The sequence below is a fragment of the Carcharodon carcharias genome, chromosome 15 (assembly GCF_017639515.1).
Source record: "Carcharodon carcharias isolate sCarCar2 chromosome 15, sCarCar2.pri, whole genome shotgun sequence".
NCBI lineage: Eukaryota > Metazoa > Chordata > Chondrichthyes > Lamniformes > Lamnidae > Carcharodon > Carcharodon carcharias.
This window is the reverse complement of record NC_054481.1, coordinates 45,103,828-45,126,528: the sequence shown is the minus strand read 5'-3', so window position 1 is coordinate 45,126,528 and position 22,701 is coordinate 45,103,828. Positions and strand designations below refer to the sequence as shown.

General features: G+C 39.7%; 1 protein-coding gene across 2 annotated transcripts in view; it reads right to left on the bottom strand.

The window, feature by feature from the left end:
• LOC121288579 (actin-related protein 2/3 complex subunit 1A-B) overlaps nt 1-22,701 on the bottom strand; it is a 54,108-nt gene that overhangs the window by 4,425 nt on the left and 26,982 nt on the right. For both annotated transcript variants that reach the window (XM_041207185.1, XM_041207186.1), the window contains 6 exons: nt 18,494-18,716; nt 15,233-15,340; nt 11,212-11,424; nt 9,425-9,500; nt 8,449-8,642; nt 2,534-2,624 (listed from right to left, as the gene is read on the bottom strand). In XM_041207185.1, coding sequence (XP_041063119.1) covers nt 2,534-2,624; nt 8,449-8,642; nt 9,425-9,500; nt 11,212-11,424; nt 15,233-15,340; nt 18,494-18,716 — 905 coding nt within the window. The remainder of the gene's footprint in view (nt 1-2,533; nt 2,625-8,448; nt 8,643-9,424; nt 9,501-11,211; nt 11,425-15,232; nt 15,341-18,493; nt 18,717-22,701) is intronic.

Genomic DNA, 22,701 nt, shown 5'->3' with positions numbered 1-22,701 from the left:
TGAGCCAGGTCTCTGTTACCGCCACATCATCATATTTCCACATGGCAATCTGGGCCTGTAACTCCCCAATCTTATTTACAAGATTCCATACATTCACATACATGAATAGTAACCATGATTTAGATTTTGTTACTTTCTCCCTTATCCCGACTTTACCCATTAACTTACTATTCTCTATTCTAGAGCTATCTGTCCTAGATTTACGTGCACCCTGGTGTTCCTCTCTAATGTTTTCTCTAGCTTCCCACACCTCTGCCGAGTTAGTTTAAAGCCCATCCAACAGCACTAGCAAAATGCCCCACAAGGAACTCAGTCTCAGCTCCGTTCAGGTGCAACCTGTCCGGCTTGTACAGGTGCCATCTCCCTCAGAGCCAGTCCCAGGAATCTAAAGCCCTTCCTCCTGCACCATATTTTCAGCCATGCATTCATCTGCCTTATCCTCCTATTTCTGTACTCAATGGCACGTGGCACTGGGAGCACTCCGGAGATTACTACATTTGAGGTCCTGCTTGCTAATTTTCTACCTAGCTTGCTAAATTCTGATTGCAGGACCACATCCCCATTCCTGCCTCAGTCATTGGTTCCAATGTGGATCACAACCTCTGGCTGATCACCGTCCCCCATAAGAATGCCCTACAACTACTCTGACATCCTTGACCCTGGCACCAGGGAGGCAATATACCATTCTGGAGTCATGTCTATGGCCAAAGAAGCACCTGTCTGCTTCCCTAACCAATGATTCCCTTATCACCATCGCTCTTCCTTTCTTCATTTTCCCCTCCTGTACAGGCGAGCTGCTCATGGTAAACAAACGTGGCTCTGACTGCACTCCTGAGCAGCCAGCCCCCTCACCAGCTTCCAAAACAGAAAATTAATTTTTGAGTGGGACCCAGGGGATTCCTGCACTACCTACCTACCTCTCTTGGACTGCCTGGTGGTCACTCATTCCCTCTGTTTCCAGGCCCTTATGCTGTGGTGTGACCACCTCTCTGAACAAGCTATCCACGTAGCTCTCAGCCTTGCGGATGTGCCACAGTGACTCCAGCTGCCATTCGAGCTCTGAAACCCGGAGCTCAAGTTTCTGCAGCTGACAGCACTTCCTGCACATGTGGTCAGCTAGGACACCGGTAGCATCCATGACTTTGCACACATTACAGGACACGCGTTCCACTTGACTGACCTGCCCTGCCATGTCTCAACTCTACTTCCCTTACGTTAACTTTATTCTACTTTGGATTATTTATATTACTTTATTATATTGGCCGTTAAATTTTCCTTATTCCTGGTGCTTCACAATCAAATCCAAGTATAGGAACTTTAAAAATATTACACTTTTCTAATTTACTCACAAGTTCCTACTTACCAAGGCCGCCGTTCTTCTTTCTGAGCAAAGGTAGAAAAAGGAGCATCTCCTCCCTTCTCACCGAACTCTCTCAGTCACCAAACTCCAACTGAAGCACTCTACTGCAGCCAAACACAGTACTCCAGTGCAGACAAAGTCAGCACTATATTGTAGTCTACTTTTATACTCGCTGAACCTAATCTCTGAAAACCTGATTTAGTTATCTAATTAACTAGTGGATGGATGATTAACATGTCAGGGGTGTACACAATTTTACAGTTAATACCTGATATTTCTCAAACATTGTTTCCTGCCAACAAAAATACACCGATACTCATCTAAGCATGTGCAACAAACCCATGATGCCACTGACAGTGCCAGCAAAATCTGTCTTTAAAAAAATTTCTGTGGAGCTTAGTCCAGAATTGGTGCTGTTTGTACATTTTAAAAAATTCATTCATGGGATGTGGGCTTCGCTGGCTGGGCCAGCGTTTATTGCCCATCCCTAGTTGCCCCCGAGAAGGTGGTGGTGGTAATATTAAGTATTAACATTGAATCTTCCACTTCTAGCAGAGTCACTTCTCTTTCTCCTGCTCTGTTTCTCTCCCCTTTTCTCTGTACCTATCTAGTCCCCCATCTCTGCTCATCTTTCTCCTGCTCTTTAATGTTGGTCAAAATCTCTTTTTTTTCTCTCCCCATCTGAGGATTAATTTTGATTGAAATGCATTCTGAAAAGTTTCTTTCTTACCATTTTAAATTATGACACACTATGGCCATGTTTCATACTTATGAATGATTTAAATTGAGAAATGGTTTGTGGGGAGGGAAGGGGGGAGAAGGGGGAATGGAAGTAATCCACAATCAGGTCATCAGTGAAATGTATTTGGGGAGGTGTAGCCATGGTTGCAGTGCAGGAAAGACTGCAGGCAATTGTGTCACAAAGTAAAACATTACAACTGCACATGCACTGCATTGCCAGCAAACACAGCCTTTCTCAAATCAGTCCAAGTAATTCTGAAGAAACTGGTAACAGAGCATTGAACTGGTTAACGGCTTGAATATAAATTCCAACTGCATAGAGTTTTATACAATGCATGCAATAAGCTAGAAGTTTTAATTACAAACAATTTTTAAACATTTATCATGTGGTTGGAACCAATTGAAAACCCCCTAAAATAAATGTGACTTCACCTTAAAATCCCAAATTGTCATTGCGCCGTCAATACCAGTAGTGCAAAACTTCCGACAATCTCTCTTATCACCTTCATATACTGAGACTTGGCTGTGGAGAGAAAATCATAATTTTATATAATACACACAATTGGCACAAAGCACCAAAACACTTCAGTCCGCTTAGAAACCAGGAGTCTACAGGCAACTCTCTTTAACTTCAGATATGAGGGGTTTGATATTACATTTGAGTTTACAGCACATAATCCCTAGTTCCTTCCATCCTACTTCATCTGTTGGACAAAGTAGTGCGAACAATACAACATGGAACTAACCAGGTACAGACTACTTAGACCTAGTAATCTATAATAAAATAGGATTAATAATCAGAGTGAAGGAACCTCTAGGAAGCAATGAGCAAGAAAGAATTTCACATTCAGTTTGGAAAACGTCGGCTTGAAACTGGTGACCTAAACTTAAATAAAGGCAATTGCAAGTCACAACTCCTCAGATACTGAAGCAGTCCATATGCAGCAAGATCTGGACAATATTCAGGCTTTAGTTGATAAATGGCAAGTAACATTTGTGCCCACAAGTGTCAGGCAATGTCCATCTCCAACAAGTGAGTATCTAACTGTCTCTCCTTGATATTCAATGGCATTACTGTCGCTGAATCCCCCACTAACATCTTCCTGGAAATTATCATCGACTAGAAACTGAACTGGACCAGCTATATAAATACCGTGGCTACAAGAGCAGCTCAGAAGCTGGGAATTCTGTGGAGGGTAACTCACCTCTTGACTCCCTAAAGCCTGTTCGCCATCTACAAGGCATAAGAGTGTGATGGAATACTCACCACTGGCCTGAATGAGTGCAGTTCCAACAACATTCAAGAAGCTTGATACCATCCAGGACAAAACAGTCTGTTTGATTGGCACCCATCCACCACCTTCAACATTCACTCCTTCCACTACCAACACACAGTGGCAGCAGTGTGTACCACCTACAAGATGCACTGCAGCAACTCACCAAGGCTCCTTCAATAGCACCTTTCAAACCCGTGACCTCTGCCACCTAGAAAGACAAGGGCAGCAGATGCATGGGGACACCACCATGTGCAAAGTCTCCTCCAAGTCACACACCATCCTGACTTGGGATTATATTGCCATTCCTTTACTCTTGCTGGGTCAAAATCCAGGAACTCCCTTCCTAACAGTACTGTAGGTGTTCCTACAACACATGGACTGCAGTGGTTCATGAAGGCAGCTCACCACCACCATCTTCTCATGGGCAATTAAGGGATGGGCAATAAATGCTGGCCTAGACAGGGAAGCCCCACATCCTATGAATGAAAGAACAAAAGTTTGAAGACACAGTTGGCTAAAGTGGAATGGGAAAATAGATCAGAAGGTAAGATGGTAGAGAAGCTGTGGTAGACATTTAAGGATATATTTCATAACACTCAACAAGGACATATCCATTGAGAAAGACTAAGAAGGATGAACCACCCATGGCTAAGGAAGTTAAGGATGGCATAATATTGAAAGAAAGGGTTTGATAGCTGTGAAGATTGGTGGTAGGCCAGAGGATTGGGAAAATTTTTAGAAACCAGCAAAGGGGAACTAAAAAAATAATAAAGAGGGTGATATTAAAGTATGAGAATATATATTTTACATACAAGTATATAAAAATAAATAGAGCAGCTAAAACTAGCAGCAAGACCCTTCGAGGATAAGGCTGGGGAATTATTAATGGGAAATAAGGAAATTGCAGAGATTTTGAACAAGTATTTTGTATACGTCTTCCCAGTAGATGATATGAAAAGCATCCCAGCAACAGTAAAAAAATCTGAAGGGAAAAAGGAAAGAAGTTTCAATATAATTTGAGAAAAAGTACTAGGAAATCTAATGGCCTAAAGGCTGACAAGTCCCTTGGACCTGATGGCATGCGTTCAAGGGTTTGAAAAAAGGTGGCTGCAAAGACAGTGGATGCATCGATTGTCATCTTCCAAAATTCTCTAGATTCTGGAAAGGTCCCAGCAGGCTGGAAACCCATAAATTTAACACCTATTGAAGAAAGGAAGAAGACAAAGCAGTAACCTATGGGCAGCTAACCTGATATCATTCCGAAAATGTTGCAGTTCGTTATTGAAAGTATTAGCAGGATACTTAGAAAACCATAATACAATCAAGCAGTCAACTTGGTTTTGTGAAAGGGAAATCATGTTTGACAAATTTATTTTTGTTTTTTGAGGAAGTAACAAGCATGGTGAATAAAGGGGAAATCAATCGAGGTAGAGTTTTTGAATTTCCAAAAGGCATTTGATAAGATGCTATATAAAAGGCTATTATGCAAGAACTCATGGTTTAGGGATAATATATTAGCATGAATAGAGGATTGGTTAACTAAGAGGACACAGTAATCATGAAAAATGAGTAATTTTCAAGTTAGCGATCAAGTAGTTATTAAGATTAATAATAATTAATAAGATTAAGAACATACAAGTGGGCACTCATTGGATAATTACTTGTGCAAATAATGAGACACACTTATTGGTACTGGTGGTGGGTTGTAGAGTTAGGAGCTAAACACTTGCGATGTTTTACATTGCAAATAAATCAAATTGAGCAAAGATTGACTTGTGTTTTCCTTCACCAACTGCCTATCAATAGTGGGATGCTACAGGGATCAGTGCTGTGGCCTCAACTATTTAAAATCTATATTAATAACTTGGATGAAGGGACAGAATGTGCTGTAACCAAATTTTATGACATTACAAAAATAGGTGGGAAAGCAAGTTGTGAGAAGGATACAAAGCGTCTGCAAAAAGATATAGATGGGTTAAGTAAGTATACAAAAATTTAAGAGTATAATGTGGGAAAATGTGAGTTTGGTGGGTAGAATAGAAAAGCAAAATATTATTTAAATAGGGAAAGACCACATAATGCTACAGTACAGAGGGATCTGGGTGTCCTCTTACAGGAATCACAGAAAGTTAACATGGAGGTACAGTAAGAAATTAGGAAGGCAAATGGAATCTTGGCCTTAATTGTAAGGGGGATGGAGTATAAAAGTAGGGATGACTTGTTACAACTGTACAAGGCGTTGGTGAGTCACACCTGGAGTATTGTGTACAGTTCTGGTCTCCTAATTTGAGGAATATATTTCCATTGCAGGTAGTTGAGAGAAAGTTCACTAGGTTGATACCTGGAATGAAGGGAATGTATTATGAGGAGAATTTGAGCAAGTTGGGCCTATACTCATTGGAGCTTAGGAGAATGAGAGGTGATCTTATTGAAACATATAAGATTCTGAAATGGTTTGACAAGTAGATGCTGAGATGATGTTCCTCTTCATGGGGAAATTGAGAACAAGGGGGAAGGGGGAAAAGTTTCAGAATTAAGGGTTGCCCATTTAAGATGGAGATGAGGAGGAATTTATTCTCAGTTGTTAATCTTTGGGATTCTCTCCCTCAGAGAGCAATGGAGGCTGGGCCATTGAATAGATTCAAGGCTGAGTTAAGACAGATTTTTGATCTGTAAGGGAGTCCAAGATTGTGGGGGCAGGCAGGAAAATGGAGTGCAGGTCACAATCAGATTAGCCATGATCATATTGAATGGTGGAGCAGGCTCGAAGGGCTGAATGGCCTACTCCAACTCCTATTTCTTATATTCTTATGGAACATTTATGGTCTGAAACTACCACCAGCCTTATAAAGGATCTAGTTTATGGGAAAGAACTCTTGTCATTTAACAAACAAAATTAAACATCAGATTGTTTCATATTGTAGTCAATATCTACCATTGAATTCCAAATGGCATTAACAATCAGGCTCGGTAACAGGGTACTTCCAGGGTACTGGACCAGAGCACTCAGCAATATTAAAGATAAAACCATTCCTCTCAAGCCCTTGATAAGTAAAAGTCAAAGTCCAAAACCAAAACAAACAGCAGTATAGCATAATTTTATTAAGCTTTAGGATTTGTGCCAGCCTTGGGGGTCCAAAACTTCCAACTAATTGCTTCTAGAGGGGATTTCTTGCATAAAACATACCACATTTTTCAAAGAAATAACACATACATCAAATGTACACATTATTAGATTACAGATAAATTTTACTGGTTGATAAGTGGACTAATGCAGCTTGTCTAATTCTCTCTAAAGACATCAATTTAAATGAGCTAAAATTCTAAGAACAACACACTCAAATCTATTTGTTGGAAAAACATTCTTATACTGTAAAGGGGAAGAACTATAGCTTTATCCAACACATTCTTGCCTATCCAGTTTGGTCTCTAGGGTCCACTCCCACCCAGCTCCTCAAGAAAAAATATGATTTGGTTACAGAATCTCAAGTGTCCATTAGTTAGTTCCAAAGAGTAGGTTATAACCTAAAATGCTGTCATTATAATGTACAGAACTGCTTCTAGTACAAGTTGTTTGCCTTGACTGCTGTCATTTGGAATCCACCCTATTTATAATGTTGAGTGTATTCCTGAGTACTGGTAGCATAAACATATCCTGGAATACACAGGTGAAAACCATCAGATTGAAGACTCATCCTTCTTGTGGCTCAGATCTGATTATCCCTTACCAAAAAAACATTCATCTTGCAAATCTTCAAAAGCTTCCCATTCAGATTTTTTAAAAAAAGTTTAAAAAATTTAATAAGCTATATATTTCTGCATTCACAATACTGATAATACAGAGGTCTTGTGCTGCACTGATAGCATCCCTGCCTTGGAGCCAGAAGCTCCAGTTTCAAGTCTCACTCCAGGACTTTATGGCAAAGGAAGGTTTGCTTATAACGTGCCAGACAAGTTGTTCAACTTGCAAATCCTTCCAAAATATGCCAAAAGCAGTTGGTAAGGGCAGGAAAAATTCCTGATCAGCCATGAAAGAACACTGGAGCCTCTACCATCACTGTTCAAGCTCCGGGACTACAATATGCGTGTAAATGTGCATGTTGCCACAGTAACTCAGACTTCATGGGGGGTGGTGGTTGACTGGTTGGCTGGAAGGCCAGTGTGGATCAGATTGGTGCCAACAGCACATGGCACAGTCCCCGTTCTAGCTGGGGCAGATTTGGAACCTGCTTTCATGCAGAGAACCGAACAAGAATATTGACAATAATAGTTTGAAAGCTGCCTGGTTAATCCACAAGTCAAAGATCTAAGCATGAAATAATCACCCACTCCAAAACCCTTAAACAGAATTAAGTTACCAAATCCTTTTCTTCGTCCCTTCAAATTTCTGCAATTTCCCCATTTGTCTTCCCATCACAACACACACCACCTCTAACAAACTGACAGATAAAAAGGTTTAAGCAATGACATTTCAAAACAAGTAATTCCAATGATGTAAAAGCAAAAAACTGCGGATGCTGGAAATCCAAAACAAAAACAGAAATACCTGGAAAAACTCAGCAGGTCTGGCAGCATCGGCGGAGGAGGGCACAGTTGACGTTGAGTCCTCATGACCCTAGGACTCGAAACGTCAACTGTGCTCTCCTCCGCCGATGCTGCCAGACCTGCTGCGTTTTTCCAGGTATTTCTATTTCTGTTTTTGATTCCAATGATGTTCCTGATTGCTAGGTACCAGTTCCACTTGTAGGTAAATGAGAATGATGATGTATTTTGCTTGTTGCCATCTCATGGGTTCCTGCAAATTGGGGTGGTAATGAGAACAGGTGAACAGGTGAAGCTCAACATGACTGAGACGGGGTGATCTAACTGACAAGCAGCTAAGAATAGGAACTCATCAACTGTGATTTTGGATTTGGAAAACATTCCTGATGCATAAAATACCTAACTATTCCAATTAGATGAATTTTGACAAGCAATATAAACACTCAAGTCTAACGAAATAGTACACGTAAATGGGGCCCCAAGGTAGTTTGGCTGAAAAACTGCTAGCCTTGACTGTCTCAAACTTACGTGATACTGTTCTGGTGGAGAGTCTCGAGTGTGGTATTTCGATCTTCTGTGGTTGCCCTTCTATCCAGATTGTGGAAGCGCTGCATGGCAGACATGTTGCGCTGAATGCTCTGCTTTGGAATGTCTAGCTTGGAGATGTAGGTCAAAGAACCACGATCATCATACATGAACAGCATCGGACAGCAATCATGGCCCTACAGATACACAGAAAGCTGTAGAACAGGCTATCCAGTTTAATGTTTATCATGGATAAATACTGATAAATGTGCACAATTTTAGAATCAAAAACCAGATCCTCTATACTACCATACAAATCTACTTCTAATCAGTGTTCAGTAAGTGGAATCTTATTAAAAATAGCATTACCAACCTATTACACACTTAAACATTAATACTGAGATGAGTTTTTAACAGTGTTAATTTAAACAGAGCATCAGGAAGCAGTACTGCTAGTGGGATCAGAATCCTTTACCTCCTTCGCTCCCTCAGTTTCCTCACCTTTAGTCCTGAAGACTTTCACCCCTCCGGGAGTAAGATATCTCAAGTGGCTGAGCCCTCTGGTTGCCATTAGTAATATGGAAGCTTAGGCACAAACTGCCAGCAGACTAGTTGCTAGAGGGTGAAATCCTGGCTAAGTGCAAACCTGCCCCATTTGATAGGTGCTTTTCCTAACAGAGGCCATTGAACAACACACAAGGCTGAGTCTCTCTTCTCTTATTCCTCCTCCTTTCTACCTGGTCCAGGGCCCAGTGATGAGTTGTACAGTATATCCCAAGGGATCCAACTTTTCTTTGACTTACCCATGCTAGATTGGTTCTAAAATATCAAAGTACGAGTGAGGATCCAATGAGTGGCATTCTGCCACATAGTGGCAAACACTACATTTAAGACATTTAATAGCAACTGTGGACTATACAATACAGAAGCTCGAGTCATTCTCATAGACTTTTGTAACATGAAACTAGGTTGTACTCACTGCTGCCACTATGTTATTCTCAGAGACAAAAATCACACTCAACAGAGGGAGAAATTCGGTCTTCGTTTGAGAAACCCTATAAAGAAAGATTGCACTTTAATTCTAACCACTTATCTTTTAAGCATTCTTAGCCACTATTTATTCACCTATTTCCCTTTTAAAAGGTAGAATTCCTACAGTTGTAGGTAGAATTGACACAAATTTAGTCAAAATTGTTTGACCAATTTTCTCCTGACAGAGCAGGTCCTTATTATAATAGTTTGCAGGCCAGCTCTCTGATACGAATGCAGCTAGACAGTAGGTGCTGGCAGACTGTTCAACTGTGGAAAGTGTCGTAAAGCACCATTCTGTTTTCGACTAGGCATTCACACATACACACTTTCCAGTTGACATCACTGAATGTGTTCAGGAGAAGTGCTGGCTAACTTTTCCCCTGTCTCTAACCAAGAGTGACTGAAGACAATTGTAGAGAGTTAAACCACTGTGTCAGCTGAGATTAGATAACGCAAGACAGATCAGGCTCCTTCTGGTCTATACAGTTGTACTAGCCTGGGAAAATAGAACAAAATATCTAGTCACTAATCAAATTGCTATTTCTTACACTTCAGTGTTGAACTAAACTGAACTATCCAACCACAGTGAGAAATTGCTAATGTCCTTTTTTTTTGTCTTCGTAATAAGCACGGCCATAGCTTACAGGGAGCGAAGGTATGGGAAGAGTACATTTTATTCAAGTACTCCTTGCTCGTATTGAAGAAAATTATATTCCTGTGAAATACTTTGACTTATATTTTAATCATCACCATTGCCCCAAGGAGACTCTCGAGTAGGATCTTATTCCCTGTCCAACTGCTCAAGTGATGTCAATTATAGGGAGTGGCTCCATTACAAGCATGATGGAATGCAAGATTTCACTGGAATCAATGCTAAGACTGGGATGTCAATTTCCTAGCCTGCAGCAAGATTTTCTAAATTTTCCTCACTCTGGCCTGAAGCTGCACCAACTGCTGCTTGCAAGAGAATAAATCTTGGATTTATGGTTGATATTTCATAATAGACACCCTAGGAACAGCCTAGAATGAAAGAAGAACCTACTTAAGGGACTAAAGATAAAAATAAAATTGCTTTTAAGAATTTATGTCTAGCAACAATATAATGTACTTTCTATAAAATCAGGGATTGTTTTGATCAAGACTACTAGCCGACATTTTCCTCCCACTGTTAGATGTACAAGTTTACATAGCATCCTACTGACACCATGTGGGATGAACATGCATTACACAGGAAAGCACTATGCAAATGCAACAACTCAATACAAAAGAAATCCCAACACTTTACACAGAAACATAGGAACATGAGTCGACTGCTCACTATGTTCAAAGTGAGCAGTGCAACTGATATGAATTTACTTTGTACAAACACAAATTGTCTCTTCACCTCTGCTTAACTGATTTGTGATAGTCCAAATGTCAAACACCAAATTTGAATGTATTTGAATCCCACAATAAACACACAACCTAACCTTAATTTGCAAGTGAAAATGAAACACCACTACTAAGGATACCAAAGATCAACATTTCACAATACAATGGTTACAGTAGATATTTCCAAAAATCAAAGTATCAAAATTGCTCTGTAAGTTTGAAATAAAAACATCAGAACAGTGGTGATTCACAAATATGCTTAGATTCAAAACCCATCCTCCTATGTTTCTCTTCAATGATTTTAAATTTGAGGCTAGCATGGTCCTACTTTCACCTGAAATTAAGAGAAGGAATGGCACTTACGTCATATTTTTACCAGCGTCAACAACAGATATAGTGCTGTCGTGGCTGACCCATGCCAGGCGGTTTCCTGTGGCAGAGAAAGAAACACTGTGGACCCAACCACCACTACCGGCACCCCCAAACTCTGCCATCACTTGTCCGAAAGGCATTTTGGAACCCCAGGGTGTGGCAGAAGGCTTTGTGTCTACTTCTTTGATGTAAGCAGAGAAAACTCTAAAGAAAATAGAAATTGAACTGTCAGAACAATATGCTGAAGGAGGGTTTATGACATTTTGCATGGTCAAATATAAGATAACATGGCATCACAAAGCATTACAAAGTATTACAAAGTATTTGGTGTAGGACAGAAATGCTTGAGTTAACTTGCTAACACTACCCAAGCATTTTTCTATAATTTAACCTTATCCCTGAACACATTGTCATCACCGTCCCACCCCGCAAAATCTGATCCCAACTTTCCCGAAGCTCCATGTTTGATTCCCTCCAATCAGCTTTCTGCCCCTGCCATAGTACTCAAAACTTCTCTTATCAAAGTCACAAATGACATTCTTTCTGAATGCAATAAAGAGAAACTAACCCTCCTTGACCTCAACCAATCTGCTGTCTTCAACACAGTTGATCACACCATCTTCCTCCAAATTCTCTTCACTGTCATCCAGCTGAGTGGGACTGCACTTGCCTGGTTCCGTTCTTACCTACCTAATCATAGCTAGAGAACCATCATCACCGGCTTCTCTTCCTATTCATGTAGTTATTTCTGGTGTGCCCTGAAGACCAATTCTTGGACCCATCCTATTTCTCATCTAATGCTGCCCATTGGCGACATCACCCAAACCACAATTTCTGTCTCCATATGTACACTGACGCCCCCAGATCTCCCTCCCCACCACCTCCCTTGACACTGCCCCAACTCCATATTACTGGATGAGCAGAAATTTCCTCAATTAAATATTAAGACTGCAGCCACTGTCTTCGGTCCCCGCCACAAACTTTGCTCCCTCGCCATCAACTCCATCTCTCCCTCTTTCTGTCAATTGCCTGAGGTTGAACCAGACTGTTCTCAACCTTGGTGTTATATTTGACCCCAAAACAAACTTTCGTTCACATATTTGCGCAGTTGATCATGCCTGTTACTTGACTATTCTAATACACTCCTGATTGGCCTCCCACATTCTACCCTCTGTAAATTTGTCATCAAAAACTTTGCTGCCCAAATCCTGTCTACCCATCATTCCTCGGCTTGCTGACCTACACAGGCTCTCAGTTGAGCAATGCCTCGATTTTAAAATCGTTTTCAAATCCCTCCATGGCCTTGCCCCTTCCTACTTCTGTAATCTGCTGCAGCCCACAATCCTCCGAAATATCAGCATTCCTCTATTCAAATCACTTAAGCATCCTGATTTTAATTGCTCTACCATGATGGCAGTGTTATCAGCTTCCTAGGCGCTAAATCTCCGGATTTCACTCTTTAAATCTCCCCATCTGCATTTAAGATGGAGTTTGATTCATCCATGAAGAAGAAGCAAATAGAGGACCATGAGGGGACAAGGTGAGATGAGTGGAGTAAGAGGGGGTTTGCATGGAGGATCAAGCCTGACATAGACCAGTGAGACCAAACTGCCTGATTCTGTGCTGTAAATTCTATGTCATTATAAATTTCATCTTGAATATCATCAGTAGCTGATACCTACAATTGGCCTTACAAGAAATCAGCTGACCAGCAGTGTTCCTATATGCTAGTTCAAAATGTGAGGGACAGCAATAGAAGTTTGTGCAGATTGAGTTAAATGAAGAGGGATGGGAGGCAGCTTGCATTGAACATAAATTATGACTTGGACCAGTTGGGCCAAACAGCCTGTTTCAGAATTACATAAAATGCATGGCGCTATGTAAAAGCAGAACCCTGCTCTGGTTCTGGAACAGAGGGGAAGAGGTGAGAGCAAAGTGGGGAAAATGGGATGGACACTATTGAGGGCTGTCAACCACAGGGGATGGAGTGGGAATCCTCAGTTAAGGAAAAGAAAGACTTATCAGAAGCACTTTTACGGAAGGTGGCATTGTCGGAACAGATGTGACGGATACTGAGATACTAGGAGAATGGAATAGAAGGTAGAAGGAAGCAGTCAAGGTAATGGTGGGAGCCTGTCAGCTTATGTTGATTATTAACCGATAGCCTATCCCCACAAATGGAGACAAAGAAGCCGAGGAAGGGAAGCGTCAGAGATGGGCTATGTGCATTTGAAAGGGTGCAAATTGAAAGCAAAGCTGATGAAATTTTCAATTCAAGGTGAGAGTAGGAAACAGCACTAACACAACGCGAGCACTAACAGTTTGGACGGCAGCTACTGGTGATGATTTTGCTTTTCCCATTTACGCTTCCTCTCGGCTCTTTTGTTTCTTCATTTGTCCCATTACCAGCTCCTTTGTCTTGCACCATTCCATTTCGTCATTTAAATCACTTCTGCCTCCCCACCACATCCAATGACAAGCATGTTCTTTCCTCTCCTTCATACCTTTCCCTGCCTCTGCATTGGTTTTTAACCAGTTACCTCTAACTTTTTTTTTTGAGTATTAGCATAAGGTCACCGACCTGAAACATTAACCCTGTTTTTCTCTCTCTCTCTCTCCATAGATGCAGTTGAGCATTTCTAGCATTTTTTATTTTCATTTCAGATTTTAAGCATCTAGTATTTTGCTTTGTTGTTAACTTTTATATCATGCTCTTTCATGAGAAATGTTCAGTTCATTAAATTCTAATGCTCAATTCGCCATGAAATAATACTTTTCAATCTACTGTACTTCCAAATAAACGGTAACATTAAAGGTAATTGTCAGGTGATAAAATTGAAAGCACCCTTTGTTTGTTGTGGCCTACTTAATCTTCAAACATTGGAAATCTTCCACAGTAATATACAGTATAGCAAGAAAATCACTCAAAATGAAGAGCTTAGATCAGTATCTCAACTTCAGAGTTCAGATAGCTCTCTCTCAGGCATAATGCAGGAGATTACATGAAGCCTTAGGCAGTGTACGGTTATGTGGAAAATTATATGGAGAACAATGTGAAGTACATTTTGGGGTAATATCAAAGATCAGAACTGTAAGATTCTTAATGGATTGAGGGAAGAGGAGATTTATGGATACAGGATCATAGGGCAAAAAGAACAAAACAAATGTGATTTTTGGTGCTATCTCCAGCAGCACTGAATATATAGCTAAGAGTTGGTGAATTGGGAGAAGTTACTGTTTATGCCACAGTTTGGGCATGCTGTTAGAGGAAGCTCGTCAAGCCATAGAAAAGTAGCAAAGTAGGTTCACTGAAATTATAATAGGAATCAAATGATATAGTTTGGTGACAAAGGCTGTATTCACTGGAGCACAGAAGTTTAAAGGGATCTAATAGAAATGCTTCTAAAAATTGAAAGGGTTTGAAGAGTGAGTAGGAAGATTTATTTTCTCTGATGAGTTGGTACTGAAAGTATAAATGGAATTAATACAAAGAAAAACTGGGGAGATCAGAAAGATATTCTTTGTATCAAAAGTGGTTATTGAAACAAGCAATCATTATATTTAAGAAGGAATTAGATAGAGAATTGAAATATGGGCATAAAATACAGGAAAAGAAAACTAAAATGGGATGATAGCAAACAGTTGTGGTGAGAACAACCTGCAGCACAAGCCACAGGTAGGGTGATGGTAGTATTATTACAATCATTCATAGGGGCCACGGATTAGAAAAGGGCAAACAGGTTTCCAGCATTTGAATGACCTTTTTCTCCTACACTAGAATTTTAATGACTACAATAATCAGAACTTCACTCCAGGAGTTTAAGACATAATCTGAATCCTTAAACTGAATTGCTACTATCCACATTCAAAACTTTTTGAAGAAACTATGCATATGTTTCTTCAAAATTGATAGGAAGCTGTATGAAATTAATTTTGATGTGGTACAGGATGACCAAAACCAGTATCTGTAAATTACATAAAAACCTCAAACAGAAGCTGCAGTGCCTCTCACCTGCATTTGAAGTCACATGAGCCTGCTGCCAGTAAGACATTATTGGGATGCCAGTCAAGGCTAAGGATAGTAGAACGAATTGGCTTCTTGATGTGTTTACTCACCCACCTAAAACAGAGAACTACAGCTAATTATGTTAAAGCTTAACAAGTGCGCTCTTTCATAAATACACAAAATATAAATTTCACCTAAAGTGAGATTTATGATCTTGAAACTTCCATTCAAAGATCTCTCCCTGTTCCACACCTTCACTGTTTTGGAGTGCATCATTTCATGAGCAAGAAGGCAGATGGGCTCAGTTCCCAGGCTTTAGCAAATGCTGTGCAAATGGTGTGTATTAGATACACAAGAGCCTCACAGATTAATTTAACTTTAATTTTCCATTTTACCCTCAAGGAGGAAAGCATCGGTCTGAGTTCAGCATCTCCCTCTGAAGGTTTAGACAAGAAAATTGCAGCTGTATGAATTGTAGACATAAACCTGCATTCCATCACAATGCAATGCAGCAGCACAATTTACATACTGCAAGTTAACCAAAGGTTTACCAAACTGTTAATGGAAAGATCTGCTTGCAGATGATGCTAAATTTGGAGAGGAGATTCACACAATTGCAGAAGTAAAGCGAACACAAAGGGATCTGTATAGGTTTAGATGATGAGCTGATAAGAGAAGGGGAACAAATGGCATAGTTTGAAACTAAATGCTTCTAAGCTACAGGACATAACAGACCTAAAAGCGTTAATGGACAACTCATTGCAATCGATAGTAGTGTTTGCCAGCAGTAAGAAAAGCTAACCAAACATTTAGGCAAAAACCAAGAGATAATAGATAAAAAAAATCAAACGTGTACAAGCAACTACACTGGCTATACCTGAAAAATGGTATAATTCCAAGTGCTTTACTACAGCAAGGATATCCAGGATTGGAGGCAGCTCAGAAAAGTGTAACCAAATTGATATTTTAAGGCACAGGATTCATGAGGAAAAATGGAAAAACTTGGGATACTATGCAGAAGGCACGTTTCTATGGTGATACTATTGAAGCATTCTTAAAGCATTAAAGAACTCAAACCCCAATAATACATTTGAGATTGTCACAAATTCCAGAACTGGGGCGTTTGCTTAAGAGGCTTAAGATTGCCCTGGGAGGAAGGGAGCATGGAACCTTTTCAGGAGGAATTGGATAGATATTTTAAGGGAATGTATGATTGAGAAGTATTCAAGGGTCAGGAAAATAGACTACAGCATCTTTTCCATTCTTGTACTTCCTTATTGATTAACACTTCTTAAGATGGCTCAGCTAGTTAAGGCAGAGAGTAGCTGAACTGCACAAACCAGGAAGGTCCCATATTTGACACTCAGCACTCTGCTAACTGGCACAGATTATCAGTAGAGCAACAATTGTCCACAGTGCCCATGTTTTGGTAAGCAGAGACACTGGATATCTATCTACCAGTTTCTGCTGCAAGGGACACGATGTGAATGAAGGTGTGGCTTAGCTGTGATGCGGTCTGTGGTTGAATATTTAGCCAACACTCACTATTTATATTTTTATATGCAGAATTTAGTAGTGGAGGACTCCTATGAAACGAGCAAGCAAGGAGTTAACACATTCAGCAGATGAGCTGAACGTTTAGGGCAAAGGTTGGAAAATACCACAAAACAAAACATTTTAACCAACAGTCTCTGAAAACTGATATTCTATTTAGAGATCCTTCTATTCTAGTGTCCGCTTCTACCCTCAAGATGCTGAATAAAAAGTACATATTTTAAAAGCTACTAAGGAAAAATATTTAAGCAGTTTAAAATGTCTTTCTCGCATCAGCTGGAAGTTAAAACCATCCTGAACAAATTAAAAAGGCTAAAATAACTCCACAGCTAAAAATACTTTTGCCATTGAAACAATGTCACCTATCTTCTGCAGATGATGACCTGAATAATTACTGAAAGTGCACACTGTAGCTTGTCCATAATGACTTAAAGAAAGAAAAAATTCTTCAATTTCCTTCCATCTGTTTATATGTTAAACAGTCCCTGAGTATTGTCAAGCCTTGTTCTGCATTCAAGTCCCAGCATTTGCAAATATTATGAATGAATAATTACTTAACACTGATTCAGTCTAAATGAACAAAATGTATTAAGAATCCAGGCATAGTTTCAAACCAAGTTATTTACCATTTATATTAATGACTCAGATGAGGGAACTGAGTGTAATGCACCTAAGTTTGCTGAGATACAAAGCTTGGAAGAAAAGTAAGCTGTAAAGAGGACAGTCTGCAAAGGGATAGATAAGTAGACCCAGTAAATGGAAAAGAAGATGGCAGATGAACATAATGCAGGGAAATGCAAGGTAAAAAGGATAGAAAAAGATTATTTTTTAAATGATGAGAAACTATTACATAGAGGAATTTTGTGTTTCCAGTACATGGATACCCAAGTTAACACACAGGTATAGCTAGCAATTAGGAAGGTAAATAAGATGTCAGTCTTTATTTCAAGGGGATTACAGTACAAGATTAAATAGTCTTGATGCAATTGTACAGCGCTTTGAAATAATGCTTTAGTCTTCATACCTAAAGAAGGATATACCTGCCTCAGGGGGTGCAATGATGGCTCAGTAGATTGATTCTTGGGACAAAAGGGTGGTCCTATAGGAGAGATCAAGTAAAATGGGCTGATATTCTTGTGGTTTTGAAGAACGTGAAGTAATCTCACTGAAACAACCTTTTGAGTGGGTTTGACAGGATAGATGTTGAGAGACTGTTTCTCTTAGCTAAAGTCTACAGTTAGGGGGTCATAGTCTCAGATAAGGGGACGGCCATTTAGGACTGAGATGAGAAATTTCTTCACTCAAAAGTTTGAGTGTCTTTAGAAGTCTCTACATCAGAGAGCTGTGGATGTTCAGTCATTGAGTATATTGAGGATGCTAAATTTGAATAAAATTTAAGGTCAAGATCAGCCATGATATTATTAAATGACGGAGCCTGCTTGAGGGCTATATGGCCTACTCTTGCTCCTATCTATTGTGCTTTCAAAACTATAATGCATTTGTTCTCAAGCATTTATTTGTTGATACAGCTCATTAATCAACAATCATATATAATTTTACAATAAAAGCAATGTTCGCATAGCTATTGTACATCTGACTACAGGAAATAGATCATAAACATCTAACAAAACAGTGCCAATTGCTGAAAACCCAAATTCCTTGGAAGGCACTTAATTCTGTCTGCACTCTTGATTTGATCAAATACTCACTCACCAATCATTTTCTCCTTCAAAGTAGCACACTGAGATCAGCCGAGCACCACTACCTACAGCAAACTTATTTTCCTGAGGAGACCACTTCACAAACGTTGCAGCGCGGTTAATTCTTAGAATGACCAACGTTGGCTTCCACACACCGTCTTTCTGACTCCACACGTAAGCATTACGGTCAGCGCCACAGGTTACAATGCGATCACTCTGGGGAGCCCAATCAATGCCTGTACAGATAATATAGCAATCAATTAGTTTAAACTGTTTAGGAATCCAACAACCAAAACATGCCATAAAAGCACAGAGAAAGTAAATCTTATTCATGCTGCTACATTTCTTTGCTTTCAAATGTCAAAAAAACACCCAGCCAAAACAGGTAGCTCTTGACTTTAACATTTCAATTATAAATAACCTAACCTTTGCTGGTTAATCAAAAATAATGGTCATGGTGGTAACATCTATCCAAGTCTAATTTAAAGGATGCGTATTAGAACTAGCCACTAATTATAACAAGTTTAATTATTTTTTGCTCTACATCACTACGTTTGTGTTTCAGAGATGCTATGTCCAAAGATTCTACAATGCTTATTGGCTCAAGTTACTTCATTTATCATACAGAAAATACAACCAGGTGACATGCCAATCATGCTTTCAAGCCAAGAGGAGACACAAGCATTCTAACGTAATTTTCCCTATCCGTTCATATTAAACAAAAACTCTTATTGTACATGTGCGTGCGCACGTACTTGCGTGTATCATGACTGAATGTAGATTTGATATAAATTACATGGTTAAAAAAAAAATCAAGGTAAAAGAGTTTAGCAAGCCTGAAATATTCTTCCTATCTGGTTCCTCTAGCACAATCAATATCAAAAAATGCTATGTTCTATGAATTAGATGCTTGCAAAGTACCTGCTCATTCACATAGCAGAGTGGTTAGGATCTCTGGAATGAACTGCCTGGGAGTGTGGAGGAGGCAGGGTCAATTGAGGCTTTCAAAAGGGAATTGGATCATTGTCTGAAGAGGACGATTGTGCAGGGTTAAGGGGAAAAGGCAGGGGAGTGGCATTAGGTGAATTGATCCTTCAGAGGGGCAGCATAGACGTGATGGCTGATGGGCCAACTGGCCTCCTTCTATGCTGTAACCATTCTATGATTCTATAACTTACAATAACAATGTACACTCAATAAATTACTGCTAAACCAGTTAATGAGCTCAGTTAGAGAGATGGTGGCATAGTGGTAACGTTACTTGGCTAGTAATCCAGAGGCTAATGCTCTGGGGGCATGGGTTCAAATCCCACCATGGCAGCTTATGGAATTGAAATTAAGTTAATGAATCTGGGATTGACCATGACAATCATCATCCATTATAGTAAAAAACCTATCTGGTTCACTATGTTCTTTAGGGAAGGAAATCTGTCATCCTTACCTGGTCTGGCCTACGTGTGACTCCAGGACCACAGCAACATGCTTGACTCTTGACAATGGCCGAGCAAGGATAATTAGGGGTCGGTAACAAATGCTAGCCTTGCCAGCAACACCCACATCCCATGAAAGAATAAATAAATTTTTCAATGACCCAGTTTCTATTAATTACCAACATGTCCCTAACATCCCTAATGTTGAGATTTCACCTCAATTTCACTTTTGTCTCAGACATGCATAATGAAGATTTTCCAGTCATAAAGTCCAGTTACAGTAACAACTCAGTTAAATAAGCACATTTTTTACAGCAAAACATCCCAAGGCACTTAACAAGAGCAACATTAATAAAAAAGGACATTTTTAACATTAAGCCACTAAGGCTTTGCAACTGATTTAATTGTCCATTAGCCAAAACCTACATACTATACTGAAGAATTTTTAGTTTGGTTATTACTTTTTGTCTGACAACAGTAAACCTCTGATCAGACCCAAATACTCTCAGAGAAAATGATTAGCTGATTAATGATCTGCTTAACTTGTTAAACAATAAATGTTAGTGTTTAGCATGTAATCTTGTAGGTAAGCCTCAAAGATCATCTATCTTCCAGTAACGTTTGTAATTGAGCCTGGGATACACTTTAAAAATAGAAACATCCAATTTCAGTACTTGAAAAGAACACAGATTTGGTTTTTCCAATTTAATTTTGAATGATTTACATAGATGAGCAATGCAAATGGCATATGGCAAATTGGATATCAATGAGCCCAAAAGAGCAGAACTAAGGTTAATGTGCTGTCACTAAAACACATCTGGTGAACACTTTTGTCTTAGGCATGCATAATGAAGATTTTCCAATCATAAAGCCCAGTTATAGTAACAACTCATTTAAATAAGCACATTTATCACAGTAAAACATCCCAAGGCAATATTAGTAAAAAAAAGACATTTTTAACATTAAGCCACTAAGGCAGAAATCAGGAAAGATGACCTAAAAATTGATCAAAAAGGTAGGCTTTTAGGAACATCTTAAAAGAGAGAGGTAGAGAGGTGGAGAGATCTCAGGAGGGAATTCCAGAGCTTATGGCCCAGATAACTGAAAGCACAGGTGACAATGGTGGTGCAATGAAAATTGAGAATGTGCAACAGTCCACAATTGGAGTGCAGAGATCTTGGAAGGTTGTAAGGCAGGGGGATGTTACACAGACAGGTGACACCATAGAGGGATCAGAAAACAAGGATGAGGGTTTTAAAATTAGGCAGTGTTACATCAGGAGCTTGCGAAGGATAGCAAGCAAAGGGGTGATGGGGGAATGAGATTTGGAGTGAGTTAAGATGCAGGCAACAAAGCTTTGGATGAGCACAAGTCTATGTAGGGTGGAAGATGGGAGGCCGCCCAGAGAATCATTAGAATAGTCAAGTCTATAGGTAACAAAGACATGGATGAGTGTTTCAGTAGGTGGGCCAAGGGAAGGTCAGAGTTGAGCAATGTTATGGAGGTGAAGTGGGCAGCTTTGGTGACAGTATGGATATGTGGTCGGAAACTCAACTTGGGGATCAATCCCAAATCTGAGGTTCTGAATGTTTTGTTCAGCTTAAACAAGGACCAAAGACAATAGGCTTTTGTCTTAACAATAATTAGAGGACATTTCTGCTCATCCAATATTGGATGTTAGACAAACATTGATAAATCAGAGACAGATGAGGTGTCCACATATCCATACAATCACTGGTGCATACTTGCACCTGCTTAGTATTGCCCAGCTTCACCACTACCTCAGCTCATCTTTCCATTCATTGATCTTTGAATAGTGAACAGTTTTAGTGACAGAGGGCATTGTCTGATAATGCTTTAAGTGGTCTAGCCAAATCTGGCCAAGAGTGGTTAAACCAATTGTTCAAAGATGTTAAAGTCTGCATCTCTTGGACTCAAAGGAGCAAAGATGAGGGGTATACAAGGGGAATAATTATGGAGACAGGGGAGAGAGGAAGACAGAGGAGTGGGTGAGAGGCAGAGGATACTTCTAGTGTGGACAAGGGCATCAAAGGCATGAGTGAGTGAGATTTAGCACATCAGTAGCTGTCATGATGAATGGAAGGCCAAAGGCAAGATATTTGGGAATTTGAGTGCAGTGATAAGTGACTTGAGGAAGAGTTTAAAAAACAAAGATAAAAGCTGGCATGTCAGCAGAAAGTGCACAACAGAAATTTGCCCTGGAGGAAATACAGCTGTTGTAGTTATTACTTCTCCTGATTCTCACATGCAGCTCCAAAATGGACTTTTCAAGCAAGCTATTCAAGGGAAGAGCTAAATAAGCAACAATGGTTCGAATATAATCATTGAGACAAGGTACTTCAGCAATTTAAAAAATCATTCACACTGCAAACAGGAGCATCTGTCAAGAAGATATAATAAATTTCAACGTTATTGGAATTTATTGTAAAATAGAGTAATAGTGGGATGCATCTATATATGTGTGTGTGTGTGTGCGTGTGTGTGAGAAAGAGAGAGATTTAATTGAATTAGAGGCAGCTAGTCTGGGTGCTTTGATCTAAGAGGAGAGGTTAGGTTTGAAATGTTAATTAGATAAACATGGGGAAGTTTAGAAACATAGGTGTCAATGGAACATTTGCATTTTGAAATGAACCAGACTGGATCGTTTTCAAAGGATGGGTGAAATGTGGCACTTAGCCAGGTGAAGTTTAGAAGCGGTGTTTATTTTTCCCAAAGATTACTGGTAAAACTTAGTGCTATGAGAGGGTTTTAATATCAGGGAGATAAAGTC